Here is a 27,570-nt window from a genome sequence, read left to right as displayed (position 1 = left end):
ATATCTTGAGCGAGGGGGGGTTGGTCTGACTTTGCATGATTTCTCTTCAAAACCCATTCAGCAAATTCAGTAGATTCACTTCAAAACCCATCAGCAGAAATACGCACGCCTGTCTGTGTGCACAGGCGCAAATACGTAACATGAATCCTTAATAAGGACAATATATCCTTAATAAAGATAATGCTAGCTAAAAGGAAGGAATGGCAAAAGTGAGTGTTTGCTTTTGCTCTCTCTACACGAGACTGTCCAATTAAGTGGCGCTGTGGCAGAAGATGGTTGGGTTTTTCACAAGGGTGAGTGCTCCGGTCCCTGGCGTGCGCCGCCCCCGTTCCCGGCGCTGTGCCGCGTTACCCCGCGCAGCTCCCGCGGACATCCCCCATCTCCGCAGCCTGCGCCTGGCCCGGGGCGCCTCCGGCATCCCGCTGCTCCTCCGGGCGGTTTCACGCCTCTAAGGGGCTGTGCACGAACCCCACGGCTCCGCCGGAGCTGCCGGTGGCGGTGACACTCCCGTGTCCGCGGTCACCGTCTCCCGACAATGAGCCACGGGGCCCGGCTTCCCCAGCGCCGGGCGAGGGAGACGGCAAGAGCTTACACTCAGCTCAGCCCGGGGCTCAGCGCCCAAGAGCGGCAGGGAAGGCTGTGTCCACCCCCAGAAACGCCAGGGTCAGGGAGGGTGCTGGGCCATGAACGCCCCGTCCCCAGGGACACCGAAGGGGACTGCTTCTGTTGTCCTGCCCCAGCCAGGCACAGAAGAGGAAGTGACAGAAGGCAGGGTTTGGCCCGCTACTGTTTCTTAAGCGCTCGTCACGGATTTCAGAGGACAACCTTTGCTCTGGGTGTTTATTAATTGTCCCTTGTGACCTGGGGAGAGGCCACGCTGCAGCCTGTGCACGGCTCTGGACTAGGTCTGCTCTTCTGGAGCTGGTGACAAGGTGTCCAGCAGCTCAGGGGGTCCAGGAGAGCTGGAGAGGGACCTGGGACAAGGGATGGAGGCACAGGACCCAGGGAATGGCTGAAGCACTCGACCATCAGTTACTTGGTGTTATCATATCCGGTGTTCCCATCTCCAACTCTTCTTCATCTTCCTCCTCGGACCAGCTCAAGCTGTCATCAGAGTCCTCATCCTGCACAGCCCCAGGCTCCTCTGTGTTTGCAGCTTCCTTCTCTTGCTCACCACAGGACTGCAGCTTGCTTTGGGGAAGCTCCAGCCTGGCCCAGGAGCCAGGGCTGGCTTTGCAGAGCGTGATCTCCACCTTGGCTGGGACCATGCTCACAAAGCTCTTCTCCACATCAATGGTCTAGGGAGTGGGAAAGGTGCAGTGAGCTGGGCAGGGGAGGCCAGGCAGCTCAGCCTTCCACTTATGGCAAAGCCCTGCCAGAGGAGAGATCTCCCCCTGTGCCAGGAGAAGCCTGGGCTGCAGCGCAGCTGAGCTGAGCTGAACTGAGCTGAGCTGAGCTTCACATTGCTGTGTCTCAGCAGCACCACCGCGCTGGCTGGGAGCTCAGGAGAGCTCAGCTTGCCCAGCCGCACTCGCAGCTGCGGCACAGCCTCTCTCCCCCCAGCAGGAGCCGTGCTGAGACACAGCCATACCCACACCTGTCAGCCCTCCACCGCCTGCAGGCACAGCCAGCCCCAGAAATACAGACCAGAACCGCACATGCAAATTCCTGAGCCTCGCTGCTGCTCCCCAGACAGCAAGCAGCTGAAAAATCAGTCTTGTAGCTCAGACTGCAGCCTGCCTGCAATTCACAGCAGGATTGTGGGGGAGACAGGGACCTGCCGGGCCAAAGAGCATTTGGGGCAGCCTGGGACCAAACCCAGAACACCTACAGGGCTGGCAGGGACCTCCAGCTCTGACCTTAGCCCTGGATCAATCAGTGCAGCCACCTCAGCCTCCTCACAACCCCTAAGGCATTTCCCAGCAGAGATGGCCATAAATGCCTTATCTGGGCAGCCCAGCCCAGGATGAAAAGCTCAGGCTGCCTCACAGAGCTGCAGCCCAGCCCCATGCAGACTGCTGGAACAGGGAAATCAAAGCAAACAGGATCTTACCCCCCAGAGCTCCAGTTCAGCCTGGAAAATCTTATTCCCTTCAAAGATGACATGAGCCTCAAGCTGAAAGATCAACAGAAAATTATCTGAGAGGGTAGCACAGCACTGCCAGAGCTCTTCCCCCAGACAGTGCAGTTTCCTTTTAGCTCCATATTGCAACCCACACCCTGGCTCCAGTATAATGGTGTGGTGATCCCCTCAGCACCTGGCAACATTTCAGAGCATGACAGGTTCACCTCTGTCACAGGTCAAGGGACCCAAATCCAGCAAATCCACCCACTGAAGCTGAAAGCCAGAGCTGCTGGGCAGGTGCAGCACTGAGGCCACCAGGCTCTCAACTCAGGGATGGCAGGCTGGCAGTGCCAGCCCTGCTGGTAGCCACAGGCCACCAAAGAGCACCAGGCACCCAGCTGGCCCCTGCAGGCCCAGGTGGGCTACAAGAGTGCAGAGCCCACCCACCCACTCACCACGGTGCGATTGGCCTTCACGCTGCTGAGGGCAGGCAGGGGGTTCTTGGCGTACACTGTCACCACCACCTGGCTGCCGGTTTGGTGCCAGTCCTGCCGGCACAGCACCGCCTTCTTGTCCTGCCGGGGAGGAGAGGAGCCTGTCATGGCACAGCTGGGCTCAGGCACTGCCCCAGCAGAGGGCACGGCTGAGCCTCGGGATGCTCCTTGCGCATCTCCCTCGGGCTGGTAGCTCGGGTTGGCAGCAGCCAAGCAAGAACAAGCCCTGCCTTTGTGCTGGTTTTTGAGGGGAGATGGTTCGTGCAAAGGTGGGCAGCCCCTGCCATGCTGTCCAGCCCGTGCTGCATGGCACATCTGTGCTGTGCTTGGACTCTTCCAGTTCCAGAGTCACTCTGCTGTGCCCAAGCTCCTAAGTGCTGTGCACAGCCAGGCAACTCAGCCTGGAGGGCAGTGCAGGGGCTGGTACTGGGCATGGATCATGCCACCATCCTGCATTTGGGAGTCAGATGAGTTTCAGATGAAACCCCACGTTTCACCTTTGTCCACCTTATCAGCACCACAGGCACTGACAGGACTGTGTCCCCACCAGCTCATTTCTGAGCGTCACACAGAGACAGGCCCCCTGCAGCCCTCCACAGTACCAGGCAAAGAAGTGCTCCAGCAGGAGTCCTGGCCCAGACTTAGGTGACAATTAGCACAAAACATCTGCATCACATCACAGCTCCTTCCCTGGTGCCTCCTTTATATTCAGGATATGTTTTCTGCTCCAAAACGAAGAGGAGATTGGGCTCTGAGAGGGTTGCTGGGAGCAGTGCTGACTCAGGGGAACACAGTGCACTTCCAGGGTTATCCTGGGCTGCTTTGGTGCAATTTTCCCAGCTCAATCTTATTTCCAGTCAGGAACTTTCCTGGGGAAGCTTACAGTACTGAGAATTGGGATCTGGTCCCCACTGCCCTGCCACAACACCATGTTGGTGTGTGGATGAGATCCCTCCTGAGAAGCAGCTGCAGAGGGAAAGCTTCATTAAAGCCAAATCCAGTTATCTGCAATTATCTGTCAAAGCCTTTGGGGTTTTTTATAGGACTTTTCCTGTGCTCAGCCACCTGTCTCTGTGCAGGCTGTGTGGCAGCCTGCAATGCTGACTATGCTGTGTCCAGGGCCAGGTCCTGCCTTGTTCAGATTTCTATTGCACATCTGCCCATTGGGGGTGAGAGCTGACACATCTTGGGAATGCAGAGCAGCATCTTAAAGGGCGGATGGGTGAAGATTAGGCATTCAAACCTGTGCAATCTGTCAGCAGTTATGAACATTAAGGCAATAAAATGCAGAAACCTGTGTGAATGCAGAGCAAGGGCAGGAGCGCTCTCAAATGCCAATAATGCCAATTGCTCACATGAGTTGCCTCTGCTGAGAGCCCCCTTACCTTCTTTTCTGTCCAGCAGTGACACCCACGGCTGCAGCCTGGCTGCTCCATGAAGGCACTGAAGTCCGTGGTTTTGATTCCACAGCAGCTCCAGTACTTCATCCTGAGGAGAGCAGGGTGACCTGAGTGGGGTCAGGAGCATGAGAGGGGACCACAGCAGGGTGGGGAGGCAGAGTGGCTCATAACCAGGAGCTGCCCCTGCCCACCTGTCCCCTTGCAGGGTGTCACCCACAACTGCAGTGCCCGTGCTGCTGGGGCCACCTCCTTGCCATGCAGCATTTTCAGGCCATGGCAGGGTCAGTTTGCTCTGGAAAAGGTTGTTTCTTACCCCTCATGAAAGACAGGAACGCCAGGATGGAACGTACAAACATCTGTGTTACTCTCTGGGCCCTGGTAGATCTGTGGAGAAAGAAGCAGAGGAAAGTTCTGTCTGTGTCTCTGGCACAGGATGATGTGGCACAGGTGTCCACTCAATGCCCATCCCTGCAGAGGGCACAGCACAGTGCCCAACATCACCCTTTTGCCAGCTCCAGCATCTGGGAAGATTCCCTCTGGGACCATGCCCAGCCAGCAGCCCAGCACTCCTCCCTGCTCACTGCTGGCAGGGCAGCCACCCTGACCTTGCCAGGACCACAGTGTCACCCCTGCCACCCTGCCAGCAGCCCTTCTGTACCCTTCTCCCAAACACAGCCTGCTCCCAGCCCAGAGCTTGGCAACACAAGCACAGTGGGCACGTTTAGACACCACAGAAACTCACTCTGAGGTGCAGGGGGTGATTTGTCAGTGCTGTCCTCTTCCCTCCTTTCCAGAGCACGTCAGCCTTATGGCCTCATCTGCCTCCTGCTTTTTGCTCCCCGCTCCCTCACTGCTGCTTTCCAAGCATCCCATCCTTGCCACAGCTCCACCCTCCCACTCATCCTCGAGGCAGTCAGTGCTCCACAAGGCAGCCTCGGGCAAGAGAGAAATTGGGCTGAGCTGCATCAGTTCAAGGCAGGTGGGAATTGTTCCACGTGCATTTTGCCTACGTGCCCAGCCCTGAATGTGTGCTGTATTTCACTGCAAGCTGTCAGCAGCAGTGAAACACAAATGTACCACCAATGTGGAAGCCTCTTGAAGGAGAGTGGGTGGGAGGTGACAGAGGCGGCTGCTCCCAGGGTGGGATGAGAATATGGAGCAGGTGGGCACTGCCACTTTCTGCCTGCCTGACACCTGCCCTGAGCCTTTGATGCTCCTGGAGCAAGGCACAGGAGGGTGAAAGCACAGGAGGGTAAAGCTGGGTCTCTGCCAGGTACTCACCGCCTTGCAGGCTGCGTTCTTGCACGTGGTGCCAGCTCTCACCTGGGCAGCCTCCTCACCTGTGAGAGCAACACAGCTTCACTCAGGACACACACTGCCCATGCCTGCCCCCAAATCCTCAGCCAGCTCTCTGCCAGCTCATCAGCTGAGCACAGACCATCCCAATGCACCTCCAAGATGCAGTTTTGCAGGTAGCTGAACATACAGCACTCACTGACTGCCCCGAGCTTATCATGCAAAACCCCCTGCTGAATTTGCCATGTGCAACCCCAATGCCATCCATCAGCTTGTCCTTACCTGTACAAGTGCTCTCGAGTGTCTTGTCCTCAGAGGACAAGTTCAGTTTCTCCAGTGCCTGCTCCAGAGACCTGGATACTTTAATTGGCAGCAGTTGTCTTGGCTCATCAGAGCTGGGAAACAGCAGCAGCAAAGGCCAAGTGGGTTTTTCTGTGATTTAAGTGTCATTGCCTCTCCTGAGAGAGCAGCAGGGCAGGACACACACAGAAGTGACACAGCAGGGCAAGCCTGTTAGCTGAGCCTTTCTCACCTTGGTCTTTCCCGCAGCATCTTCTCAGCTGATTTTGGTCCTTGGACAATGAGCTCCTTCACTGGTTTGGCCTTTGGTTCTTCTGAGATCTTCTCTTGGCTGGAAGGCTCAGGGGGCTTCTCCTTGCTGTGAAATCCCTTTGTGCATCCCTGAGCAGCAGAGACAAGCCCCATGACTGCTTTGTCCTCCTCAACCTGTGGCTGTTCCCAAGCCCTATGAGTTTCCATGATGTGGTGGCTCAGTGTCCTGCAGAGAGATGGGCTCTGACCTTGCACTTTGGGAGCAGCACCCTTGCTTGGAGGGTCCTTGGAAGCAGATAGCAAATCCCTGGCTGGCAGGGGAAAAGGGACATCCCTCACATAGGACAGGGATGGGACAGCACTGGGCAGGGGCCAGAAGGAAAGGATGGAGGAACAGCGGGTGTATCTGGGCTGGCAGGTCACTCACCTTTATGGAGAGGAACTCAGAGAAGTCTGTTGTGCGCTTCTTGCAACAAGACCAGCCCTAGACACCAGGACACGACAGACTCGTCAGCTGTGGGCAATCCTGCTGGCAACAAAGTCACTCCCCACAGCTGCAGCCCCAGCTGCTGCCCCACTCACCTTCAGGGCATCGTGGAAAATGGGGACACCTGGGTGATACAGGCAGGAATCTGAAAAGGGAAAATAGGGCAGAAGCTTTCAGGAGAAGCAATCCTGCCCATGAGCCACCTGAGACAGCCAGCAGCTCCAGAGGCAGCTCCAGAGCCAGCCCCTGCCATACGGGTGTCTGTGCCGGGCTGGGCACACCCCGGGAAAGCAGCACACGATTCCCATTCCCTCCGGCGCGAGGAACACGGATTCACTCACCCTCGGCGTTGTGCTCGGGATCAAAGCTCTGCCCGCAGCCCTTGTTGTAGCACAGCAGTGCCATGGCTCAGGCCTGGTGGCAGCGTCCTTCAGTCCTTGCACAGCAATCGCATCGGCCTCAGCCCTGCCGGGACCCCTCCTGTGCAGCCGGGGCTGGCTTTGCCCTCCTTTGGAGGCGGCTGTAACCGGAGACCGGACTAAAGATGGACAGGGCAGCTGGCGGGGCTCGGCGCCTGCGGTATCAGCACAGGCATTCCTGCGCTGGCCCTGTGCCCTGCCGGGGGAACGGGCACTGCACGGCTGTGCCCAGCTCCTGTCCCGCTGCCTCCATCCTGCCCCGCACGGCATCGCCCCAGCGCTCAGCCCTGGGACTGAAGGGAAGGCAATTCCCAGAGTCACAGGGGAAAACTGACTCGTGCTGGTCTCCCCCAGCCCCACAAGGCACAAGCGCCGGCTAAACAGAGGCACCAGCAGACCAAGGCTGTGCATGTGGCCAAGGCATCCTTTAATGCTGGTTGTGTGCAGCCCAGGAGTAACAGAGTGGTCAAGGGAAGGTTTTTGGCCAGACGTGAGAAGTAGGAGACAGTGGTAACGTGAGTGATCATGATTAGATTTATCACTAATGCAGTTTTTAAATGCAGTATCTAAACAACAACTCTACCATCTATTACAATATATGGTATACATAGGAATGGTTTCTTGAGTCATGAGCTTCAGTGAGACCACTCACTTTCTAAACTTCTCAGAGAAATCAGTGTGGCTCTGACTAAACCTCAGATTTGGTTACAGTATTTGTCTAAAGGATTATAATATTCAGGTTTGGCTAGAAACATACAGATTTACAGTCTTTGACCTTGCAGAATTCACAATTACAAAGCTATAAGGCAACTTTGGAGCTGCTTTAGAATTTCATCTTTGTATTTGACCAGATCTTACAGTTTTTCACTGTGTGCTCCTTGCATTCTGGCTGGACATGCCCTGCAGGTGTCCCCAAGAGGGGCAGGGATGACAAACACCACCCAGAAGCTGCCTGTGACCTTGGGAGGGCAGTTTGCACGGTTGGCCCAGACTCCAGCAGCATTTTATACCCTTTTGCAGGTCGATGTGCACCACAGTCAATCACAAACAGCTCAGCTCCCCCATCTCTGGAATACATTAATCATGCAAGCATTCAGTGAGTTCCTCCTGCAAAACCTGCCTGCTGTTTTCATCTTATCTTAGGACAACCCACATTGCCCAGCAGAGACTGTGGAAAGGGAGAAGGAAGGAGGCACAGACTCAGACCTGACTATCTCTCCTTGTCATCACTTCAGGGATGAAAATTGCTCCCTGGAAGATGATTGTAATCACAGAAGAACACAAACTGCTACTTGAGTCCCCTGTATGCAGAAGGGGTTTGCCCAGACCTGAGCATTCCCCCTGCTCCCCTTCTGGGACCCAAAGGTTTTCCTCTACAAACAGGAAACCCTCCTGAGATCAAAGGTTTTACTTACTTCCTCTTATTGTCTAAATCAAATATTTTCTTTGTGCTGTTCCTGTTTGCAGGGACAGCTGTTTCCTGGGTGCTGCCCTTACCTCCAGGAGCACACAGCATCTGGGGACAATTTCTGTTCAGAACTGGGGTTGATAGAAGTCCTTGGCACTATCAGACAGTACAAAGAACAAGTCCTGCAGGCACAAGATGCCCAGGGAGTCTGCTCAGGGGGTGAGCCCAGAGGGGCTGCCATGGCTGATGCAATTCTAACCCCGTCCTACAATGTTTGTTTAACCTACTTAATCCCTCTACAAAGCCTGAAGAATTTTCTGTCATTCCAAGGGTATCTCCAGAGTTCAGAGTTAGGGTGAACTGTTGCCAGAATTTTGGAGCTTATCAGGGAAAAGACTCCAGATTATTTCACACTGTCCTGCTACTTTATCTGCAGCTCAGTTCTGCCACCCCCACCTGGAGATGTCCCAGCCAGCAGCCACACCAAGCTTTTCCTTGTCAGCTCCTTAGCAAGGAGCCAGTCCTGCTGCAGGGGAGGACATGCATCACTGTCACACCTCTTTAGACCTGGGGCACCTATGTACAAACCTACACCCACCCACCAAAAGCTGGGACGGTAACAGGAGGGCAGTGGGACCTTGTCACACCCACACGATCCACATGGCTTCAAAGCACTGTACTGCCCCAGGTCACAACTGACCCAACAGTCCCTAAGGTTGTTTAAAAATCCTGCTGGTATCCAGAGCCTCTGTTTAGGTGAGAAAGATCCCTGGGGACCCAGGGAGCTGGGCAGAGGCCTGTGATGGGGGAGTTTGCCATCCTGGGGGCTGAGCAGAGCTATAGTGTTTCAGATCTCCCTGTTCTTTCCACGAGCTGTCAGCGAGGCTGCAGCTGTCACCAACCCCGTGCCAGTGAGAATATGGAGCTCAGGTTACCCTGCACACCTCAGAGGAAACACCAACAGGCTGATGTGGCTGACACACATCACAGAGATAAACAGCAGGTACCCCAGGGGGCTGGGGCAACTCTGAGCTCTGCACCTGAGACAGGAATCGAGCTCCCAGCTGGCAATTAAAAATAAAGCCTTCTTGCTTTGTGTACGCTTAATTCCATATACAACAGATCAAAAAAGGAAGTAGAAAAACCAGAATAAATTATTCTCAAACCCAGCTGAATGCATGTGCCCTTGAACAATCAGGGGCAGTGTAAAACAGCCCTGCAGGGTCCTGGGGAGAACATACTGGATATCTCCAGGGAAACAAACCCAGCTCACCCCTGACCCTTCAGTCATTCAGGATGCCCTGTGGAGCCAGGGGAGAAGCAAGACACTGCATTTCTAAAGCACAGAGTAATTCCTCCATACAAAAGGCTTGTTAGGTGAAGGGATATCCCTGAAAAACATATTACTGCTATGTATGCAGCAGGCAGGATTAATGTTTTATTTATTTGGGCAATAAAATCTTTCTCAGAAAAACAATTGAGCAATTCTGCAGCAATTCTGCCTGGCCACTCTTCAGATAGCACTGCTAAGGGGTTATGTACCACCTGTCCAAGAGGTCTGCACTGCTTGTAGTCAACAGTTCAGAGAACAGGTTGGAAAAAGACCAGAGAAGTACCAGAAATGGGGGTATGGGCAACCTCTCCATTTCAAGACCACTGCTTTTTTGCAGTCTGGAATCTGGAAAGTCTGGAATTTCTAATGTTGCGTCACTTCAGTCTCATTGGAGAATTACAATCTCAAACTGGAAGCAGCTACCCAGCTGATAAGGATTTTCTCCCTGTAGTTCAGCCAGTGTCTTGCTCCAGAGGTAATTTCTTGGAGCTGAGTTACTCCTTTAGGAGTTGATTCACTCTGGTGCTCAGTCTGAAGGCACATGCAATATTCCTCATCAAAAAGTGCCCTTTAGTCCTCAGTTGGAACCAGCACAAAAAGAAGAGTTCAGTCTACTCCTAAAACTCAATTTTGTATCATTAGCTGGCAGCCTGAATCAAAATCTGCTGGCTGAAATACCCCAAACTGGCACTGAGTGTGGGGTTTAGCACTTCTCCTTTTCAGGGTCCTGTTGCCTTTACAGTAAGGTCACTGTGACCTTTTTTAGAGCAGAGGGGCCAAACTGAAGTGAGGGAAAGTGCCCCCAAACCAGTGCTGTGCCTGGCTGAGCTCCTTGCTTTCTTACTCTCTTTTTACTTTCATCTGGCACTACGTACCCAAGTCACGACCAAGAGAAGAGAGAATGATGGCTCCTTTCAGCAAGGCCATAGAAAATCACATCTTCCATCTTTCAACCCCCAAAGGTAGCTCACTGGAGAAGTAGTTCAGCACATGCCATCACTTGCAGCTTTCTGTGATAAATTAGAGGCACTAGTGAGAGGTACCGTGCCAGGAAAAAAAATGAAATGTTTGTCTACTGCTGTGGTATGACTGAATTATCCACATACCAGCTGGATTTTTCATTTATCTTTGATTCTTGCAAATGCACTCACTACTTAGCTGTGTAAAGCACAAGTTGTAACTTCTGAAGTCCACAGATGAAGGGGATTTAAAGTTAAGAGCAAAGTGGTAAAACCAAATTGCTCATCAATCCTTGGTGTGATACAAACTGATACTGGAGAACTGCATTTTAAACCAGCTGATCAAATATGACAGCAAAAGGCAACGGTTTATCCTCAGAAGAGTAAAAATATTTCATCAGTCTGTAATTACATAATAGCCAGCACTCTGGAAAGGCATGCAGAGGGAAGCATTCCCTCCAGCACAGTGGCTGAGCCTCAGCACAGCAGTGCTGTGAACAGCCCAGCCTCAGGAGATGCACTCCTTACCTGAAACAGGCAGTGCAAGCACCAACACCAAACCCAAAGTGCTTCAGCAGAGCAAGGAACTGCTCTGGAGCGAGGCAGCCTTGCTTGCTCCTGTCCCCAGCTGTAAATGTTTCTGCACTGAAGTGAGCCTGTCCCTGACATGCCTCTGAAAGTCTTAGTAAAGGTTTGCTTTACCATTTCCTTACTCAGCCACAGGTTTTCAGTCTCCTCCTTTAAAGCAAATTAAGAATAGTTACCTATAGGATCTATACCAGAATTTAGTTTTCTTTCATTGCTGCCACTGCATCTTTTATTTAGATATTTGAAATCATCTTAGATGGGCTTTGAGCAGTGCTAAATTCCTCCTTCCCTATGATTTCACACACCCTTTTCTCCCAGGGAAAGGCAGGAACCAGACCCATCCTTATCTTACACTTGCTCAGGACTGTTCAGCAGCAGAGTGATGCTGAACATCAGCTCTGCTGTTTCACTAGAACAGCAATTCCTCCTTGGACTGCTCAGTAACACACAAGCCAGCTGAGCAACTGGCAGGTGAAGGAGGTAATACAGATACCTGGATGCAACTTCATAGTTTCTTCTCCTCATATTTTACACTTCAGAAATAACCACTGTACTTACCCAGCAGCCATGGCACTAGTGAATGTCTGCCAGCCTCATTCCAGACAGAAGCTACAAGAAAGGATCCATTTTCCACAGGACATCAGAACAGCTAATTAGCATTCCCACTTGAGATTTTGCAACAGTGAGCTGTTCTAGCAAATAAGCCAGATGAAAAACATCATCAAACTCTTAATGCTTCACAATCAAGCTGATAACCACCATTAGACACCATATCATCTCAGCAAACCAGCTGCTGATGCTTTCAAGTGTGGAAAACAAATTAAGAAACAGAGCATTGGTTGCAGCCTCCCTTCCATACATCTTATAATCTCACTCCAGGTTAACTAAAAGCCATCCAAAGACAGGGGTAAACTAATCAAGGCTCCAGAGTGATTATTTCATCTTCCCCTGCACTTAGAGAGTACCCACAGGACCAAACTCTAATTTAAGGTTCTTGCTGTGCCAACATCAGCCATCTCAACATGTTTTTATCTTTCCCATGATTTCCCAATTTTTCAAGGCACCTTCTTCTGCTTTTAGGCTGTAACACTTTCTTTCTCCCTCCTCCCTTTCCCACCTAAATTTATTTCTAAGCTTCCCCCTTGGCAGTCTCAACTCTAGAGACCCAATATGAGAGCACAAGCCACAGAAGGCTCCTGTCCCTACAGATTCCCTCATGTATTACCCCAGATAAAGCACTACTGTTGCCATCAGTGAGTCCTCTCCTTCCTATCCCAGCATAGGAGTGCTGGGAACGTCCCAGCCAGAGGCAACTGCAGCACAGACAACTCTGCACTCTGCACCTGAGAAAGGAATTGAGCTCTGGGACACACGGACAAGTCTTGCATCCCAGCTCCCTGCAACCACAGCAGACACATCCCAGGTATGTCAGCAGCTCCCTTTCTGCATTCTGACCCGCTGAAGTTGAAGGTCACATTCAACCCACAAATAAAACTTGTTCTGTGAGAAGGAAAACTGCTAGAAAATCCTCAGGGGTTGAACACCCTCTTTCCAGAGCTATGCAAGAACAACTTTCACACAATAACCTGAAACTTCATTTGATTCAATCCACATGTAGACATTAGTACTAAAAAAAAGAAGAAACAAGACACCAGATAAAAAAGGCTTAAAATCCACTTTAATAATGCATTCCTGTAACATTCCTCAGACAAACTCAAACTTTTTAGTGGGACAATTACAGTTTGTGTTCAAACGGTTTACACTAAATGAAAAATCTTGTAGTACTTCTACACAAAAGACAGGCAAGGTTAGGATTATACAAACATTTGTTTCAGTTAAATCTTCAGCATGAGATACAGTATCTTTATCCAATAGATTGTACTTTACTACCAGTAAAAATAAAGAGATACAACACGTTATCAAAAAAATCCATCCAAACAAGAACCTCCCAGCCCTTCAGGCTGCACGACTGCCAACTACTTCAAAGAAACAAATGGTCCAGGTAAAAAGAGTAACTAACAAGTTAGGAGGGAAAAAAAAAAAAAAGGAAAAGAAACAAACAAAACCTCCTCCAATTCACTACATGACAGATCATTTGGAGCTATATAAATTTACAAAATCATGAGAGCTGCAAAGTACCCAAATGCTGCCCTAGTTCTCCAGAGACTCCCCCTGTGCTCTTAAGCAAGGTACACTGCACTAAAAAAATGCCAAGACATACTGAAATTTTATCTAATTTAGTCTCATGATTTCAGCTGCAAATAGGAAACCTGGAATGGTCAAGGCATTAGGGTCCTTGCAAGATTTTACTGTTTCTGAACCACGGCAGCCTCCCAGAATTTATTTTTCACTTTGAAATTAGGAATGCACCACATGAAATTTTCCAAAACCTTTACCAGTCAGACTGCACTCCCCTTGTCCTAGAGTGGCTTTACCAAAACAGGCCCTAATTAACTATCTTTAAAACGTCCCCCCTCCCCCCCAGGTTGAACCCTGTGTGGCCTGCCAAGATTTCCTCCTTTGGGGCGTGTACAGGGGATAGCTTAACCCTGTTAGTATCTGCGGCGCTTGTTGGGGCCAAAATCCCCCCCTGGGTTTCCTCGGTTGAAGGCGGGCGGGTTCCCTCCCATGGCTCCAAGGCCTTCCATGGCTCCACCCTGGCCGAAGCGGTCTGGAGGTGGTGGTGGGGTCTGGGAACGAGGACAAGTGCAGGAGATGCAGGAAGAAAAACAAGGAAGAACAAAGGGCAGTTAAAAGCAGTTTGAGTTGATTCCAATTCTACCAGGATTCCACAATTCCAGCTGACCTCACCACAAACATTCACCCCACCAGAAACATCCCCCCAGTCCCAAACCTGCACCACTGGAGCACTGCAGAACAAAGCTCCTTTCCCCACACAACCTGCAGTCAAGATACTGGGACTGAGTGCACCACCCCACAGACCATCTGAGCTCACTTTCCCTTTCCACTCCTGGCTTCATCTTCCCCCTTAAGTTCCCTGTGTAGTGCACATTCCCTTAACCTCAGCTGCTTTGCTGTCTCTACCACTTAGGTACAAAAGGTTTTAGACAAATAAAACTGTTCTTTAAGATAAAAAAAATAAAAATCTGTGTCATAGCAGTCATGACAGAGCAAGAAGTCTGAGTAGGAATGTTTGCAGGAAAACTGTTTACTGGACCAGTTCATAAAAACCACTGAAGGAAGATGAACTTTCAGGATAAACTCTACTATGACTGCTGCTGTTTCTGCTGGTGACTGAAGTGCTGACACTGTGGGAGGGCCAATCCTCTGTGTGACAGAGATGGATGACAAATGCCACAAAAGCCAGGGTCTATTGCAAAACCCTGCAGTAAAGTTTAAAACTAAATCAAATAAAAAAATTTTAAAAAGTAAAAAAAAATAAGCATAAACACCACTAATTCTTTGCCTTTGACCTCCTGAGCAAATTAGCTGAACTCGTTTTGGCACATGAGAACAGGAGATAACCCTTTTCTGGTTATGGAACTGCTGATGAACAGAACACTCCTGAAAGCTTGCCTTTATGCCTACAAGAATCTACTCTCAAAAAAACCTCTCAATTTAACAAAGTGCTTCCCATTAGGTCATTTAAAAACAACCATATGTTACCTTCTAACAAGCATTTTAGCGCTAGCTCTCTTGGAAGTAAATTAAGGCATTATTAGACTTGGCTCAATCTCCTGAAAATTATCAGCTAGTAACAAGGCACGATTAACTTCTAAAGATTTTAGCAGGAGTGAAGCAAGAGGTCTGGGTAAACAAAGAAGCTTCAACTTTAGCAGCTAGTGCTTAATACTGGGAACAATATAATCTACATTTTAGAGGTGTGCACAAAAAGCAGATGGAGATACACTACCATTCCCATGGCTCCATCAGGGATCATAGCTCCAGGACCAGCAGCAGGAGGTGCAGGAGCTGGGACATTGGTACCACCCATAGCTCCCCTATTGTTCATGCCAATGGTACCTGGAAAAGAAAACTGAGGAATAATCCTGGCACACACACACAGAGCGACTGGGGTCTGCTCATCACCCCAGAGCCACAAAACATTGCTCCATGCAGGGACAGAGTCCCAGCTTTGCACTATCTGGTCACAACCAGTTGATCTTGCTTTACAGCATGTTATGTTTCCTGTCACATGAATACTTCCTCTTACTAGTCTGAGAGATTACTTTAACTGAGTTTCTAAATAAGCAGCCAATAAATTGAGTAGATTTTGTAAGGAAATGAACATGCACAGGAACAAAGAATACTCTTACCTCCCATACCCATCTGTCCCATTCGCATGTCTGGTGGCTCCCTCTGGAAAGACAGACACACATTTCAACTGATAATTAGGCTTTTAAAAATATAATTATACAAATTCAAAGAGTTCTGAGGATTTACTACTTAATGTGTAAAGAAAAGTAATTCCCAGGGTAAATTTCAAAGAAAGGCAGGAGCAACCTTCATGTGATAGCTGCTGAATGAATAGGTCTTATTTAAAATATCTTATTATAAAAGGTTGTTTTTCAGAATTATAATAAAACACCCAGCAGCAAAGCTGCACATGCAGACTTTAACAAAGACATCTTGATGGAAAGATGTGCTGAGCAGTAGTAACACATTAGATAGAATTAGTTTTGCTACTCCCTCAGCATAGCTAAGAAGCTTTTCCTGTTGAAAGGAATGCAAGCTTACATAAAGACACAGTACTGGGTCACTTGCATTAAAATACCATTTAGTGAGCTTTTTTCTCTTTTATTAATCAAGCATCAGAAATACCTATCACAGATTTTTCTCACTGCAAAACCAGGAGCACTTCATTGAGGGCACTACTTTTTTAAACAGTGGTAAGCGAAGACAACTTTCACTTCACCTGCAGTCTCAGTGCTATTATTTATCATATGAAAGCAGTATTATTTGTAGGAATCAGGATATCTGCTGCACAAAGAGAATATTCCAGCTTTTGGCTCAGCCATGCCCTTGGCCCTTTGGTTTGACACACATTTACCTATTCTGCCTAGGGGCCAATTTCACTAGAATGCATTGAACACTTACCCCCAGCTGTATCAATGCCATTACACCACCTGAACAGCCCTACAGCTGCCTCCACAACAGAAAGTGCCTGGGACTGGAAACAAATTGTAAGGCATTCCTCTATAGAACTAGAGATACTGTTATTAAAAGGCAGGATACCACCAGGTTACACTACAAAAAAATACTTGACCAACTGACTTTTAAGTACAAGCATATACCATGCCTGCAGCAATGCCTTCAGTTGGGATGATTTTATCGTGACTAAGACAGACTGCAAGCTAGGGATATTGCCAGTCATATAATCCTAACAGCCTTCTGCTGAAGTGCTTCAGGACATTGTGTGTTGCTGTTAGAATAGAATTAGTCAGCATACATTTTTCTCAACAGCAAGACAGCTACAGAGGGCCCTACATGAAGAGCAATGGAACAGAACTGGGAGATTTACAGTTTTCAGGCTTAACTATTAAGATTGGAGGGAGTCAATAATTTAGGGCAGAATGCACTACTGATGCACAGTCCTCCAACCAAGATGAAAATTCACAGAAAGCTGTGCTGTGGAAAGGAAAAATCTACTGTGAGTGTAGAGATGTAATGGAAATGTAGAAGCACTCGTACCGCATCAGCAAAATTCCCTTTAAAGCCTTCCTGCTGGCGTCTCATCATCTCCTCTTGCTGCCTTCTCATTTCCTCCTCACGGCGCCTGCGTTCTTCCTCTTGCCTGTAAAGAAAGTCCAAGGATGCTCAGCACAACAAACACCAACCAACTGCATCACTGTGCTGCAGTGTTGCCTCATGGATGGATCTTCACTGGAAACTTTACACTTCAAACTTTCAGTTTTGAGGAGCTCATTTAAAAAAAACCCACTTGTGTGTGTGTGTCTCATGAGGAGCAGCTGAAGGAGCTGGAGGGGCTCAGCCTGGAGAAAAGGAGGCTCAAGGGGGACATTACCACCCTCTACAACTGCTTACCAGGGGGTGGAGCCAGGCGGGAGTCAGTCTCTTTTCCCAGGTAACAACTGACAGGACAAGAGGAAATGGCCTGAAGTCACACCAGGGAAAATTTAGATTTGACATCAGGGAAAATTTCTTCACCAAAATGGTTACAAAGCATTGGCACAGGCTGCCCAGAAAGTGGTGGAGTCACCATCCCTAGAAGGATTTAAAGGATGTGTAGATGTGTTGCTTGGGGACATGGTGGGCTTGCCACTGTTAGATTTGAACCTGAACTCATGATCTTAGAAGTATTTTCCAACCCTATGTACACAGCAGCTCCCAAATGCATGCTGACTACATGCAATATCATGCATCAAGCCTAAGAGCTCTCAAGCCCTTTCTATTACAAGCAGTCTGGTAATCTTCCTGGAGCTTCTCAAAACAACTCCAAGACAAGGAAGTGCTACAATGGAGAGAGAAATCTCTGAGACCATGTTACCCTCAAATGAAAACAGATGCTGGAATGGGATTTCCTGATCTGCAGCACCGAAGCCACTAAATCACAGCAGAAATTCTGATTTTTCCATCTGCCTCATAAAGGTGCTTAACTGAGACACAGAAATGTGAAGAAGCACAGACTAATCAATGGAAGAAACTCCTAACTCTTCCATCTTATACCAAGTGTACACTCTTCCCAATGAACAAAAAAAGCCCAAAGTAACAGGCACACTTGAAGTAGTAATTAAATTGTCACAATGAACAATTAGGTGCAGGGAGGAGATGGTTTATTCTGCTCCGGATTCACAGTATTTCACAACCTGCCCCTTACCTGAGTTCCAGCTGTTTACGTTTTTGTACTTCTTGGTTATGCAATTCCTCCATTCTCCTCAGCTCCTCCTGGCGCCTCATTAAATCTGTGTAAGACAACAGTAAAAAAACACAATCAATCAGACTCATCTCCCATGCCACCTCTTATGAATTCCTGAACTAGAACTATAACATATAAGAGAAAAAGGTAACAGAGCCTCTACCAATACAGTAGCATTTCTCCATGTTAAGCCTAACAAGACTCAGTGCCAGGTCCTGCCCTTGGGTCACAACAATGCCCTGCAGCTCCAGGCTGGGGAAGAGGGGCTGGAAAGGGCCTGGTGGGAAAGGCCCTGGGGGAGCTGCTCAACAGGAGCCAGGTGTGCCCAGGTGGGCAAGAGGCCAATGGCACCTGGCTGTCCCAGCGTGGTGTGGCCAGCAGGACCAGGAGAGTGACTGTCCCCTGAGTGGGCACTGTTGAGGCTACTCCTCAAATCCTGTGTCCAGCTCTGGGCCCCTCACAACAAGAAAGACACTGAGGGGCTGGAGCGTGTCCAGAGGAGGGAACAGAGCTGGAGAAGGGTCTGGAACACAGGTCTGATGAGGAGCAGCTGAGGGAGCTACAGGGGGCTCAGCCTGGAGAAAAGAATGATCAAGGAGACTCTACTGCTCTACAAGTACCTGAAAGGAGATTAATGGTTGGACTTCCTGATTTTTTTCCACCTAAACAATGCTGTGATTCCATTTATTTGCTGCTACCATGCTTGGTTGCACCACAGCTCCCCTTCAGAGGTCTCTAGACAGGTTATTGAGCTGCCCACTCCTGGACAGTGCAGGGCCCTGCTCCCATCCCATATTTATTTATCTGGCTGATACCTTGCCGCATGAGCATCACTTGGTGCTCATGGCGAGCTGCTTCCATTTCCATTTCCAGCTTCTCTCGAGCTTCCTTGATGTTGCGATCTACTTGTTCCTGCTGCTGCTTCTCCATCTCTATCAAAGCCTTCCAACGCATGGCATATTCATATTCAAAGCTGCCAGGCTGTGCAAACCGAGGAGGCTGCTCACGCTCCCTGTCAAACAATGAAGAGCTAGCGAATGCTTCAGGAGAACAAGGAGGAACCAAGAAAACTCCCTTTGTGTGTCAAATGCAATAGCAGGCCCCAGTTAACTGTGCCCGAGACACCAGTTTGTTTGCTCCTCAGGCATCATCTTATTCCTGCATGGAAGCTGTTCTCCTCCATAACAAGCAATGACACTGCTTTCATACGAGATTCTGGGTAAAAAGATTTAATAGTACTCTTGAAATCAACAGCCTTTGCTCCTGCTGCACATCTTATGGACAGATGCACTCCAGAAACAAACACTGCCCAAATGTGCATGTTATTTTCATTCTGCACCTGTAGAACAGGACTATTCCTAATTCCACCACCTGAAGCTCTCATCTTCCTTACGTGAAAAATTCATGAGCTCACATGGTTTGCTAATACCAACTGCTCAGATCACAGGATTCCTACCTATACTGGGGAGCCTTCTAAGACTCTGGTCTTATACCTGGATAGCTCTACAATCTCCTAACGCTAGTCACATAATTCCTTAGATTTCTACTGTGAGTTCACATGTTTTCTACATAGACTTTCTGTAACACATCCCAGGGAATCTCATGTCATCACTGTTATATTAAATTGACCTAATTTTTTATTCCAACAATTGAAATGGACTTGTACAAAATATGTGAAGGCTGCCAGCCTTATCCAGCAGTGTGGATTCAACAATCACTGTTTTCTTTCAGCCACTCATGGCAAGAGAAGAGTGAATGCAATTCTCCTTCTAAAGTCAGGTCACATTTATGGGGAAAAAAAAAGGAGCACTGATGAGCCACCCTTCTAAGACTGAGACACTAGCCCACAGGCACTCTCTTCTCCTCTCCTGCTGCATGCCAGGCACATACTTGTGATATTGCTGGTTTTTGATGACTAGTTTCTCTGGTAGACCCTCCTCATCATCATACTGATCCATGGGCTCCACAGTGACAGGACGAGGGAATCTGTAAAGAAAAAGCCAGGTGCTTTCACGAAAATTCAAGAACAAGCTCACAGCTGTGGAAAGCACAACTTATATTGCTTTTAGCACTGCTCAAAGAAACTCAGAGCAGCTGGGGATCTCAACCAAAGTGAAACCAGGATCACTTTGAACTCTTTCTTTTTTTCTAGAATAGGAGTGTAACTGTAAATCAAAATCCTTGTTTAATCCAAACTAAAATTGTACTGGAATAATAATAATTGTAGTTACTTGTAAGTTACAGCTTAACTGGAATCCTGACACAATCCAGTGGGATCTACTCAGCATGAAGTCTTGTCTCTAGGGTGGCACAAGGCCATCTGTGCCTTTTTATAGCTATCTAAAGCAAAGAGTCACTACACTACTCCTCACTGGAGGCTGCAGGCTGTACCATCCAGTTATCCTCTGCTGGTGAGGCCACCATGTGCTACTGTTGCTTGGCAACAGTGCTCTAGGAAGGTCCACTGGGCCCTTGTCTGAATTTCCACCCCCCAGGAATCCACTGGTGCACTTCACAACAGACACTGCATATGTGTGCTCCTGTCTCCCTGGCTTCTGCATGCAGAAGAAAGTATTGACCTGGTCTCTGAATCAGCTCTCCACAGCACTGACACTGCTCATCCTCAGCACAAAGCACCCCAGCTTCCCATGACCTCCTCAGTCCCATGTGCCAGGGCTGGGGAAATGAAGACAGATGATCCTGTTGTGCCAAGTGGCAATGGGTACACATGCTCCAGCAGGAAGGCAGGATATGGAAGGCTAAAATCCATTTCCTCAGCTGAAGATCCATAATACAGCTTTGCACTTTGATGTGACATATTCCATTATTAATAATCTTATTTTCTAATATGAACAGATTTCAAACAGTTTATCTAGCTTTCCTGTCTTGAACTAGGACAAACCAGAACAAGTTTAATCAAAACCAAACCACAACTAGAAAGGAACAACAGACAGATTTTTGGTCTTAGATACCAGAACCTAACGTATTGATAGCTATAAAGAGATTGAAAGTTAACCGTAGCTATGTATTGATAGGGATTAGTTTTGCATGATCACTTTTAAAAATCTGTTTTCATGGCTCTTTCAGGTATAGACTTCTGAATCAGCAAAAGCTCCCTAACAGTAATCCTCCTGAAGAGCACTACTCACTATGCTGGTTATCCTCAAGAAGCATCAGGGAGAAAAACAGGTATTGAAAAAGAAATAAGCAAAACCTGCTTCTTGAAACTGAATGTGCTTGTGTATAGCTGTGCCACTGCAGATCCACAGGAAGTGAGAAGCACAAAACTTCAAAAATTACTTTAAAAATGAGCAATACAGCTCAACCTATGTGATCAGCCTCTCCAACGGATCTCCTGCCCCAAGACTCTCCCCTTTAGTGACCCAGAGTGTACAATTTAAACACTTGCACTTTGTTTCCAAACAAGTTATATGGATGGTCTCTGAAATAGGTCTTGTTCTTAAAGGCTGCTTTAATTGCCCTAAGGCTGTTTTATGGAGAAAAGCTTATTGGGAAGTTTTATGCACTTACCCCACTAGCAGCTTTCCAGAAGAAAGCTTTCAGACCTGAACTTCAGCACAGACTGTGTCTTGTTGGAACAAAGCTAAATAAAATTGTCCCCAGGCCAATCCCATCTGTCCCACTGTGGTGTCAGAACCAGCATTCAGCAGCCAATGCCACCCAACCTGCACATGGCAGCAAAGCACCTCTCCCCACCCACACTTACGTAGTCAGCAGGAAAGACCCATCACTACATCTATCCAGCGCTTTCCTAGCAGCAGGCTTCCCTGAGAACTCCACAATGCCTTTCCCAGAGGATCGTCCTCTGTCATCCACAATAACCACAGCCCTTTCCACCTGGCCAAACACTGAGAAGGCTTCCTCCAGGAGCTCATTGGACACAAACTGAGGCAGGTTCCTGACTGTCAGCGAGGCGCTGTGGCAGGCAAAGCGCACTCGGAGCTGCTTCCCACGCAGAGGCATGTTGTCCAGTTCCACCTTGGCAATCTCTGCCAGAGTGCGGGTTTCCTGCAGATAAAAACAGCCTGCATTAAAATTCCAGAAAGGCACAGGATTAAACACAAGCTTATTTCTCCATAACAAGTATTTCTGAGAGAAATAAATGATTCTTCCACAGCTTGGTAAGAAGCGTGCCAAAAAGCACAGCTAATCCTTATCATGAATGACTGAACAGCCAGAGTTTGGGGGTGGGGAGGGTGAGAAATATATAACAAATACCTAAGTTTAGTCCAACAGCTAGTATGAGCTAAGCAAACAATGAAATTTTCATTAGGACACAATTATATTAAGGCTACAAAGCACTTTAAAAAAACCAAAAACCAAATACATTTTAAAAAAACAACCAAGATTCATCTATTAACTAAGTCTGATAAGGAAATGGTGACAGTATGACAATCTATGAAAGACCTTCTATACCACTTTCACACCTTTCATGCCACTTTCCCACCTCTCCACTCATTTAAATAACTACCAAGCAGCTGCACTACATAGGAGTGGGCCCAGAAATGGCTGTGGGAACCTCATCCACTCAACTCAGGGCTTTCACAAAGGTGGTGCATGAGCCACAGAAATCTAAGAACCACTCTATGGTGGTAGCTACTTCCCTTTCAGACACCCTTCAATATGATCACTCAGAGATCCCCTAGCCCAAGAGCATTAATCACGCCAGAAATGCTGCATGACAAACTATGCCCATAGGAATCCCACATTCCAGAAATAGAAAAGTTCACTTTGTCTATAATAGCATCACATTCATGTGAGTTTTTTTCTGCTTTCTACCAGCTGATTTCAGAATAAATTTATCAGATCTCTCAAAACTTCTGCCACAAGCTGCCTAAATTCGCATCTCTCTTAAAAGCAAGCTCTAGACAATTCACTTGGAAGCTAATCCCATATTCCAGGTTACTATAATGATCAGCAAGACATCAGAACATCTAACACTTTTAATTAGCAATACTGCTCCATTGTGAGCCATCACCACAAAACTCCCCAAAGTGCCAAGTCACTCACCAGCCTGATAAAACCAAAGCCTTTGTCCTTGTGTATGAAGACTTCCCCTGCCTTGCCATACTTCTCAAACAACTTTCTCATTTCTTCCTCTGTAATATCTGGGGGCAGATTCCCCACAAAGAGGCGGCTTCTTTGGGTGAAGGTCTTTTCACCGGGTTTCCGGAAATTCTTCAGGTCAATAGTCAGGCCTTCATCTGAGGGGAATAAGGTACACAGCTGCTCTACAGTTGGGGGGATAAATTTTATTAGGTTTCATCACAGTGACCACAGAGACACAGGATAATACAGGTAACACACCTATTCAAACCTCTCCAGCCATCTCTCCAGCAACAAGGGGGGGTTAATTTCAGAAGGGCCCCACAGCTTTTCTTAAAGAAAACTGAACCTCAGTGCTCATTAACACCAGTGAATGACAGTCTAGAACTGGAGAAAACAACACACTGCAGCTTGAAATAACATCAAATACTTCACTCAAACTTTTTGAGATCTAGTCAAGGTAACTGGCCCACAAAAAAAAAACCTGCAGTCACAACACAGGATTTTTCTATTACAACACAAATAATTACAGAAAAGACACAGTTTAGCCAGAAAACAGATTTTTACTCAAAAACACATTTAAAAAAACTCCAGATATCTAGAAAAATATGAAAATAAGAGGAAATTTTGTTCAGACAGATAACATTTAAGATAGCTGCCATTCTATGAGATGGGTTCCAGAGTATGGGTTTCCAAGCTGAAGAGAAGGCTGGAATAGTTAAAATAGTGGGGAAAAACACCAACCCAAAATTAAAAAAAAACCCCTGCCATATAGATGAGCCCTCAGAAAAATCATAAGATTAATTATAAGAAAAAAAAATCCCTATTCAGTAAGTTCTGCTAGAAGGGATTTTTAAAGTTGGAAAAGAACTCTGAGATCAAGTCCAAGGTTAAAATATTTTCTGAGCTGTCCAACAGAAATAAACACAAACAGTAACATTCTCAAATCCCCACAGGCATATACAATCTTTAACCCTTAATTCAGCAACAGTCCAGCATGATCCTGAAAGCTCTGTTATGTGCCAGACACAGGGGTGAATTCAGCATCACTTTATCACCCTGTGCCCCATTTTCTTAAACACACATGGAACTTGACTACAGGGCACAGAAAGCAACTCCTTTGCTTTGCATAGGACACAAGTCATGGTCACACATATGAAATAAACTGTGAACATCAATGGCTTGATTCCAGTTACAAAACAGGGCACTAAATGAGAAAGACTTTCCATGCAAATACAAAGCAAGGACAACCCTTTGATAGGAGTAAGCACACCTCCATGGTCAACACTAAACAACCAGACTGAGTGTGCCCAGAGAAGAGCAGTGAAAGTAAGTTATCTACTTCACACTGCAAAGGTGCGGGAGTGAAACGTTTTGCCTTGTTCACAGCATTACCATGAGTATTTGGGGGTGAATTGCAAGGGCTGTGGATACAACACCAGGTCCTTGGAACAGAGTTACACTCAGGGGTACACAGAGTACCACTGTTCTGCCTCAGGACACCCATGCAAAGGAGTGAGACACACTCACTCACTACAAGCTGATTCCTGTGGGAATTCCCCAGTACAGCTGTACTGTTATTGTTTTCAACCTGACTGGAACCGGCTGCTCTGCCACTCTGGTCTGTTATTGTCTGGGAACTGATCAAGAGCCTGTTCAACTCCACCACTTAACAAAAACATGCCGGATTTTTACCGGCCCAGTATCTTTGACACAAAAAACTCCACGCTGGGGAATCACACAAAGAGCACAGGTGACTTCTATGCATTTTTGTTTTGAACAACCAAAGTGTCCAAACTTAAAAAAAAAAAATTAAAAATCCACATCTAAGAAAACTAAAGCACTCTTTCCCTCCCCAAAAATGCTAACGGAGATGTCTCGCCACTTCTAAACCATCAGGTTAGATCAGTTCAGGCCCCTGAAGCCATTAACGCGTTCTGTCCCGGCTCACAAGCACCCGCTCAGGAGTGCCACTCCACACTGACCAGGAAAACCGGGAAACCCGCTGGAGCAGAACGGCTTTCAGCAATGTCAACTGGCATTAAATACTAAGCAAAGCTGGGCATCTCCTGGCTCCTCACTATATTTAAAAAAAAAAAAAAAAAAAAGAAAATCATCCTTAAGAGGTGCCTGCAGATCGCTGCAACAATGTTCTCACTACAACTTAATCACCGATTCTTCTGGTTAATCTAGTAACTGCTCTAGCAATCAAGCTTCTTAAGTTTCTAGTTTCCTAAGAAAACCTGTACTGAGAAGCCATCTGTTATGCCCGGGGAAAAAACAGGAACCAGACAATGAAAGACAGAGCTTGTTATATTTGCGACGCTTACAGACACACTGTCAAGAACGCACTGACTTTCAAACTGTAAGCGATCTTTTCCTGGGATTTTGAGACAAAGACAGAACCTCTATATCGCCTGCCCTGGTTTTGGGAACGCAAAAAACTCACGAACACAAAAAACTTACGAACAAACGCCACAGGAGTCGCATGTACCTTCGAGCGGACTGAGCAACACCAAAAGAAAACCCACAAATACAACCCAGTCGCAATTAAAACCGCAGCTTCCAACAAGGGGGAAAACTAACATAGAGGGAGATGCTGCAGCCTGCTCGGGAACCTAAGGATTTATTGTTTTAACTCGGACAACCGGGTTCCTTTTGTTCCTGCCGAAACCTGTTGCACGCCCGAGGGCCACATCTAACCCGAGGTTTCCCGCTGCACCGAAGCGGTCGCTCAGCGCCTACCCAGAGCGGGGCCGGGCGGGCCCCCGCGGCGGGCCCGGGACTCACTCTGGCTGTTGGCCTGCTGCCCGTTCGCGGGGATGGACGGCGGCGGGTGCTGCTGGTGCTGCTTGCGCGGAGCATGGTTTTGCTTCTCCATGTTGAACCCCTTGTTGCCCTGCATCTTCCCCACCTAAAAGCAACACACGCACGGTCGGAAAGCGGCCCAGAGCTCGGTCCCGGGCGGCTCCCGCCGGCCCCGCGTGCAGGGGCGGGGCGGGCCGTGCAGGCCGCGCCGGGCCGCCGCACAGCTCCGACGGCGACAGAGCGGGGCCGAGCCGCGACCTTACCGCCCCCGCGACCTCACCTGGCGGCAACACCGGACAGGGACACGGACACGGGGACAGGCACCGGCCCCGGACACAGACACCGGGACGGACACGGGCACCGGGACCGCGGCGGCCCTGAGAGGAGAGCGCGCGGCCGGAACTCGCGCAGCCTAACACGGCGCCCCTCTCCCTGAGATCCTATTGGCCACCGGGCGCCCGCCGCCGCGCCGCTAACTGGCCAAGCCCGCCGTCATTCACAGCGGCCGCCTAGAAGGGCGGGACCAGCTGGCCGTGCAAGGACCCCATTGGTCAACGGAGGGCCAGCGCGCGCTGCCAATCACGGCGGCGGGCACCAAGCTTGGGTGAGAGGCGAGCGGGGGACAAAGGGAGCGCCGCGAGCCGCCCGGCGCGCAGGCGTGGTGCGAGCGCGCGGAGGCCGCACGCATTTAAAGGGCCAGCGGCGGAGCTGAGCGCGTGCCGCCCCGCCGCGCCCCCCGACGTGCACCCGGGATGGCACCGGGGCGGGTCCGGGCTTGGCTTCTCCACCCCGGCCAGTAACCACCGGAGCCCGGGCAGCGCCGAGGGGTCGGACTGTGCCGATCCGCTCTCCTCCAGATGTTCTCCATCCCCGTGCCCGCTCCTTGCCGCGTCCAGCTGCCGGCTCCCCCTCGTCGTCCGGACCCCGTTCCCGTCGCTGCCCCGCTGCGCGGAAGAAGGCGCCTCCTGCCCCTGGGAGCACACCGGGCGCTTAGGGAGCGCGGTCGTATCGTGCCTCGGGCGGGTTTCGTTTCACCGCCTTGCAATAAACCCTCTTGCTTCCCGCCGCCTCACCCGTGCAGGTGCCGCGCCCGCGTCCAGCCCGCCCCCGGGAGCGCGACCCCCGGGTCGGTCCCAGCCCTCGCGGAACGCCCGCTTTCCCGCAGCTCCGCCGCCCGCTCCCGGCTGTGCCCCCGGGTCCCAGGCCACGCTCAGCCCCGGCCCCCCGGTGCTCCCGCAGGCTGGGAAACCGCAGGCTACCGGGGGCGGGAGCGATGGGAGAGACCCCCCGGTGGAGCGGGACGGCCAAGAGCTGGATGCTGCCCTGCTGTGCTGGAGGGTCCCGGGCCCGGGTCCCGCCGGCAGGGGACCTCCGGGGAGGGGGCGACAAGTCCGCTGGGGCGGAGCAGCGCGGGGGGTACGAATGGAGGCAGGAAAGGGGTGCCGCGGGCGGCGAGGCCAGGTGGACGCTGCCATGGCTGCGGAAGGGCACCCCGGGCTCTGCGCGGTGGTGCGGGAGTGCAACGAGGGCACGGGAGGGGGATCCCGGGGGGAGGCGGTGCCGGGAATGGGGGTCGCCGGCCCAGGCGGTCCCTCCCGGGGGCGGTGCCGCGTCCCGGGCCCCCGCGGAAGCCCCGCCCAGCCGCGCTGTCACTCACCGCCCCGGGGAGACGCTCCAGCTTCGGGGAGGCGGTGGCGGTGCCCGGGCTCGGCCGGGTGGGTCCCCCCGCGTGCAGGTAGAGGCCGTGGCCGTGCGGCCGGACCGGACCCCCCGGGACGACAGCGGGGCTGGGACCGGGAGAGGTGGCAGCGAGAGGGTTAAGGGGGGGGCGGGGAGCGGGGTGGCGAGCCCATTCC

The 27,570-nt window shown here is 49.8% G+C and overlaps 3 protein-coding genes across 7 annotated transcripts in view; 1 reads left to right on the top strand and 2 right to left on the bottom strand.

Annotated features, from left to right (window-relative positions):
- Window positions 1–948: 948 nt before the first annotated feature.
- ITGB1BP2 (integrin subunit beta 1 binding protein 2) lies at window positions 949–6,780 on the bottom strand. Its single transcript, XM_009099454.4, has 11 exons — window positions 6,636–6,780; window positions 6,390–6,439; window positions 6,235–6,291; window positions 5,788–5,936; window positions 5,538–5,650; window positions 5,241–5,299; window positions 4,273–4,343; window positions 3,945–4,047; window positions 2,521–2,640; window positions 2,054–2,116; window positions 949–1,298 (listed from the first exon to the last, which is right to left on the bottom strand). Exons 1-11 carry the CDS (start codon window positions 6,697–6,699, stop codon window positions 1,029–1,031), a joined length of 1,119 nt encoding a protein of 372 aa, XP_009097702.3. The 5' UTR covers window positions 6,700–6,780; the 3' UTR covers window positions 949–1,028.
- A 5,879-nt stretch (window positions 6,781–12,659) lies between these two features.
- On the bottom strand, window positions 12,660–26,160 carry NONO (non-POU domain containing octamer binding). 4 transcript variants are annotated; one of them, XM_030228939.2, is made up of 11 exons: window positions 25,995–26,160; window positions 25,652–25,820; window positions 22,871–23,091; window positions 21,567–21,868; window positions 19,730–19,825; window positions 18,655–18,851; window positions 17,801–17,885; window positions 16,654–16,756; window positions 15,279–15,321; window positions 14,876–14,985; window positions 12,660–13,691 (listed from the first exon to the last, which is right to left on the bottom strand). In XM_030228939.2, the coding sequence occupies exons 2-11, from the start codon at window positions 25,809–25,811 to the stop codon at window positions 13,554–13,556; spliced, it is 1,455 nt and encodes a 484-aa protein (XP_030084799.1). In that variant the 5' UTR covers window positions 25,812–25,820; window positions 25,995–26,160; the 3' UTR covers window positions 12,660–13,553. The 4 variants fall into 4 exon arrangements, with proteins under 4 accessions (XP_030084799.1, XP_009097699.2, XP_030084800.1 ...); XM_009099451.4 differs by having other exon boundaries at window positions 22,871–23,064; XM_030228940.2 differs by having other exon boundaries at window positions 25,697–25,820.
- Window positions 26,161–27,356: 1,196 nt separating this feature from the next.
- ZMYM3 (zinc finger MYM-type containing 3) overlaps window positions 27,357–27,570 on the top strand; it is a 31,760-nt gene continuing 31,546 nt past the window's right edge. Inside the window, exon 1 of one of the 2 annotated variants that reach the window (XM_050974450.1) lies at window positions 27,357–27,429. The gene's annotated coding sequence lies outside the window, so the exon portion shown is untranslated. Of the gene's footprint in view, window positions 27,450–27,570 lie in introns of both variants that reach the window. The other variant, XM_050974449.1, reaches the window with a different exon arrangement.

The sequence above is a fragment of the Serinus canaria genome, chromosome 4A (assembly GCF_022539315.1).
Source record: "Serinus canaria isolate serCan28SL12 chromosome 4A, serCan2020, whole genome shotgun sequence".
Lineage (NCBI taxonomy): Eukaryota > Metazoa > Chordata > Aves > Passeriformes > Fringillidae > Serinus > Serinus canaria.
This window is presented reverse-complemented; position numbering and strand designations above follow the sequence as displayed.

Coding starts and splice junctions, on each gene's coding strand:
- ITGB1BP2 (XM_009099454.4), bottom strand. CDS start 6,699: ATGGCACTGCTGTGCTACAACAAGGGCTGCGGGCAGAGCTTTGATCCC. Junction 6,292..6,389: donor TTTTCCACGATGCCCTGAAG/GTGAGTGGGGCA, acceptor CCTGGTGTCTAG/GGCTGGTCTTGTTGCAAGAA. Junction 5,300..5,537: donor ACTCGAGAGCACTTGTACAG/GTAAGGACAAGC, acceptor TTGCTCTCACAG/GTGAGGAGGCTGCCCAGGTG.
- NONO (XM_030228939.2), bottom strand. CDS start 25,811: ATGCAGGGCAACAAGGGGTTCAACATGGAGAAGCAAAACCATGCTCCG. Junction 19,826..21,566: donor GGGTCTTTCCTGCTGACTAC/GTAAGTGTGGGT, acceptor TTTTCTTTACAG/ATTCCCTCGTCCTGTCACTG. Junction 13,692..14,875: donor CTGATGGAGCCATGGGAATG/GTAGTGTATCTC, acceptor CCTCGTTCCCAG/ACCCCACCACCACCTCCAGA.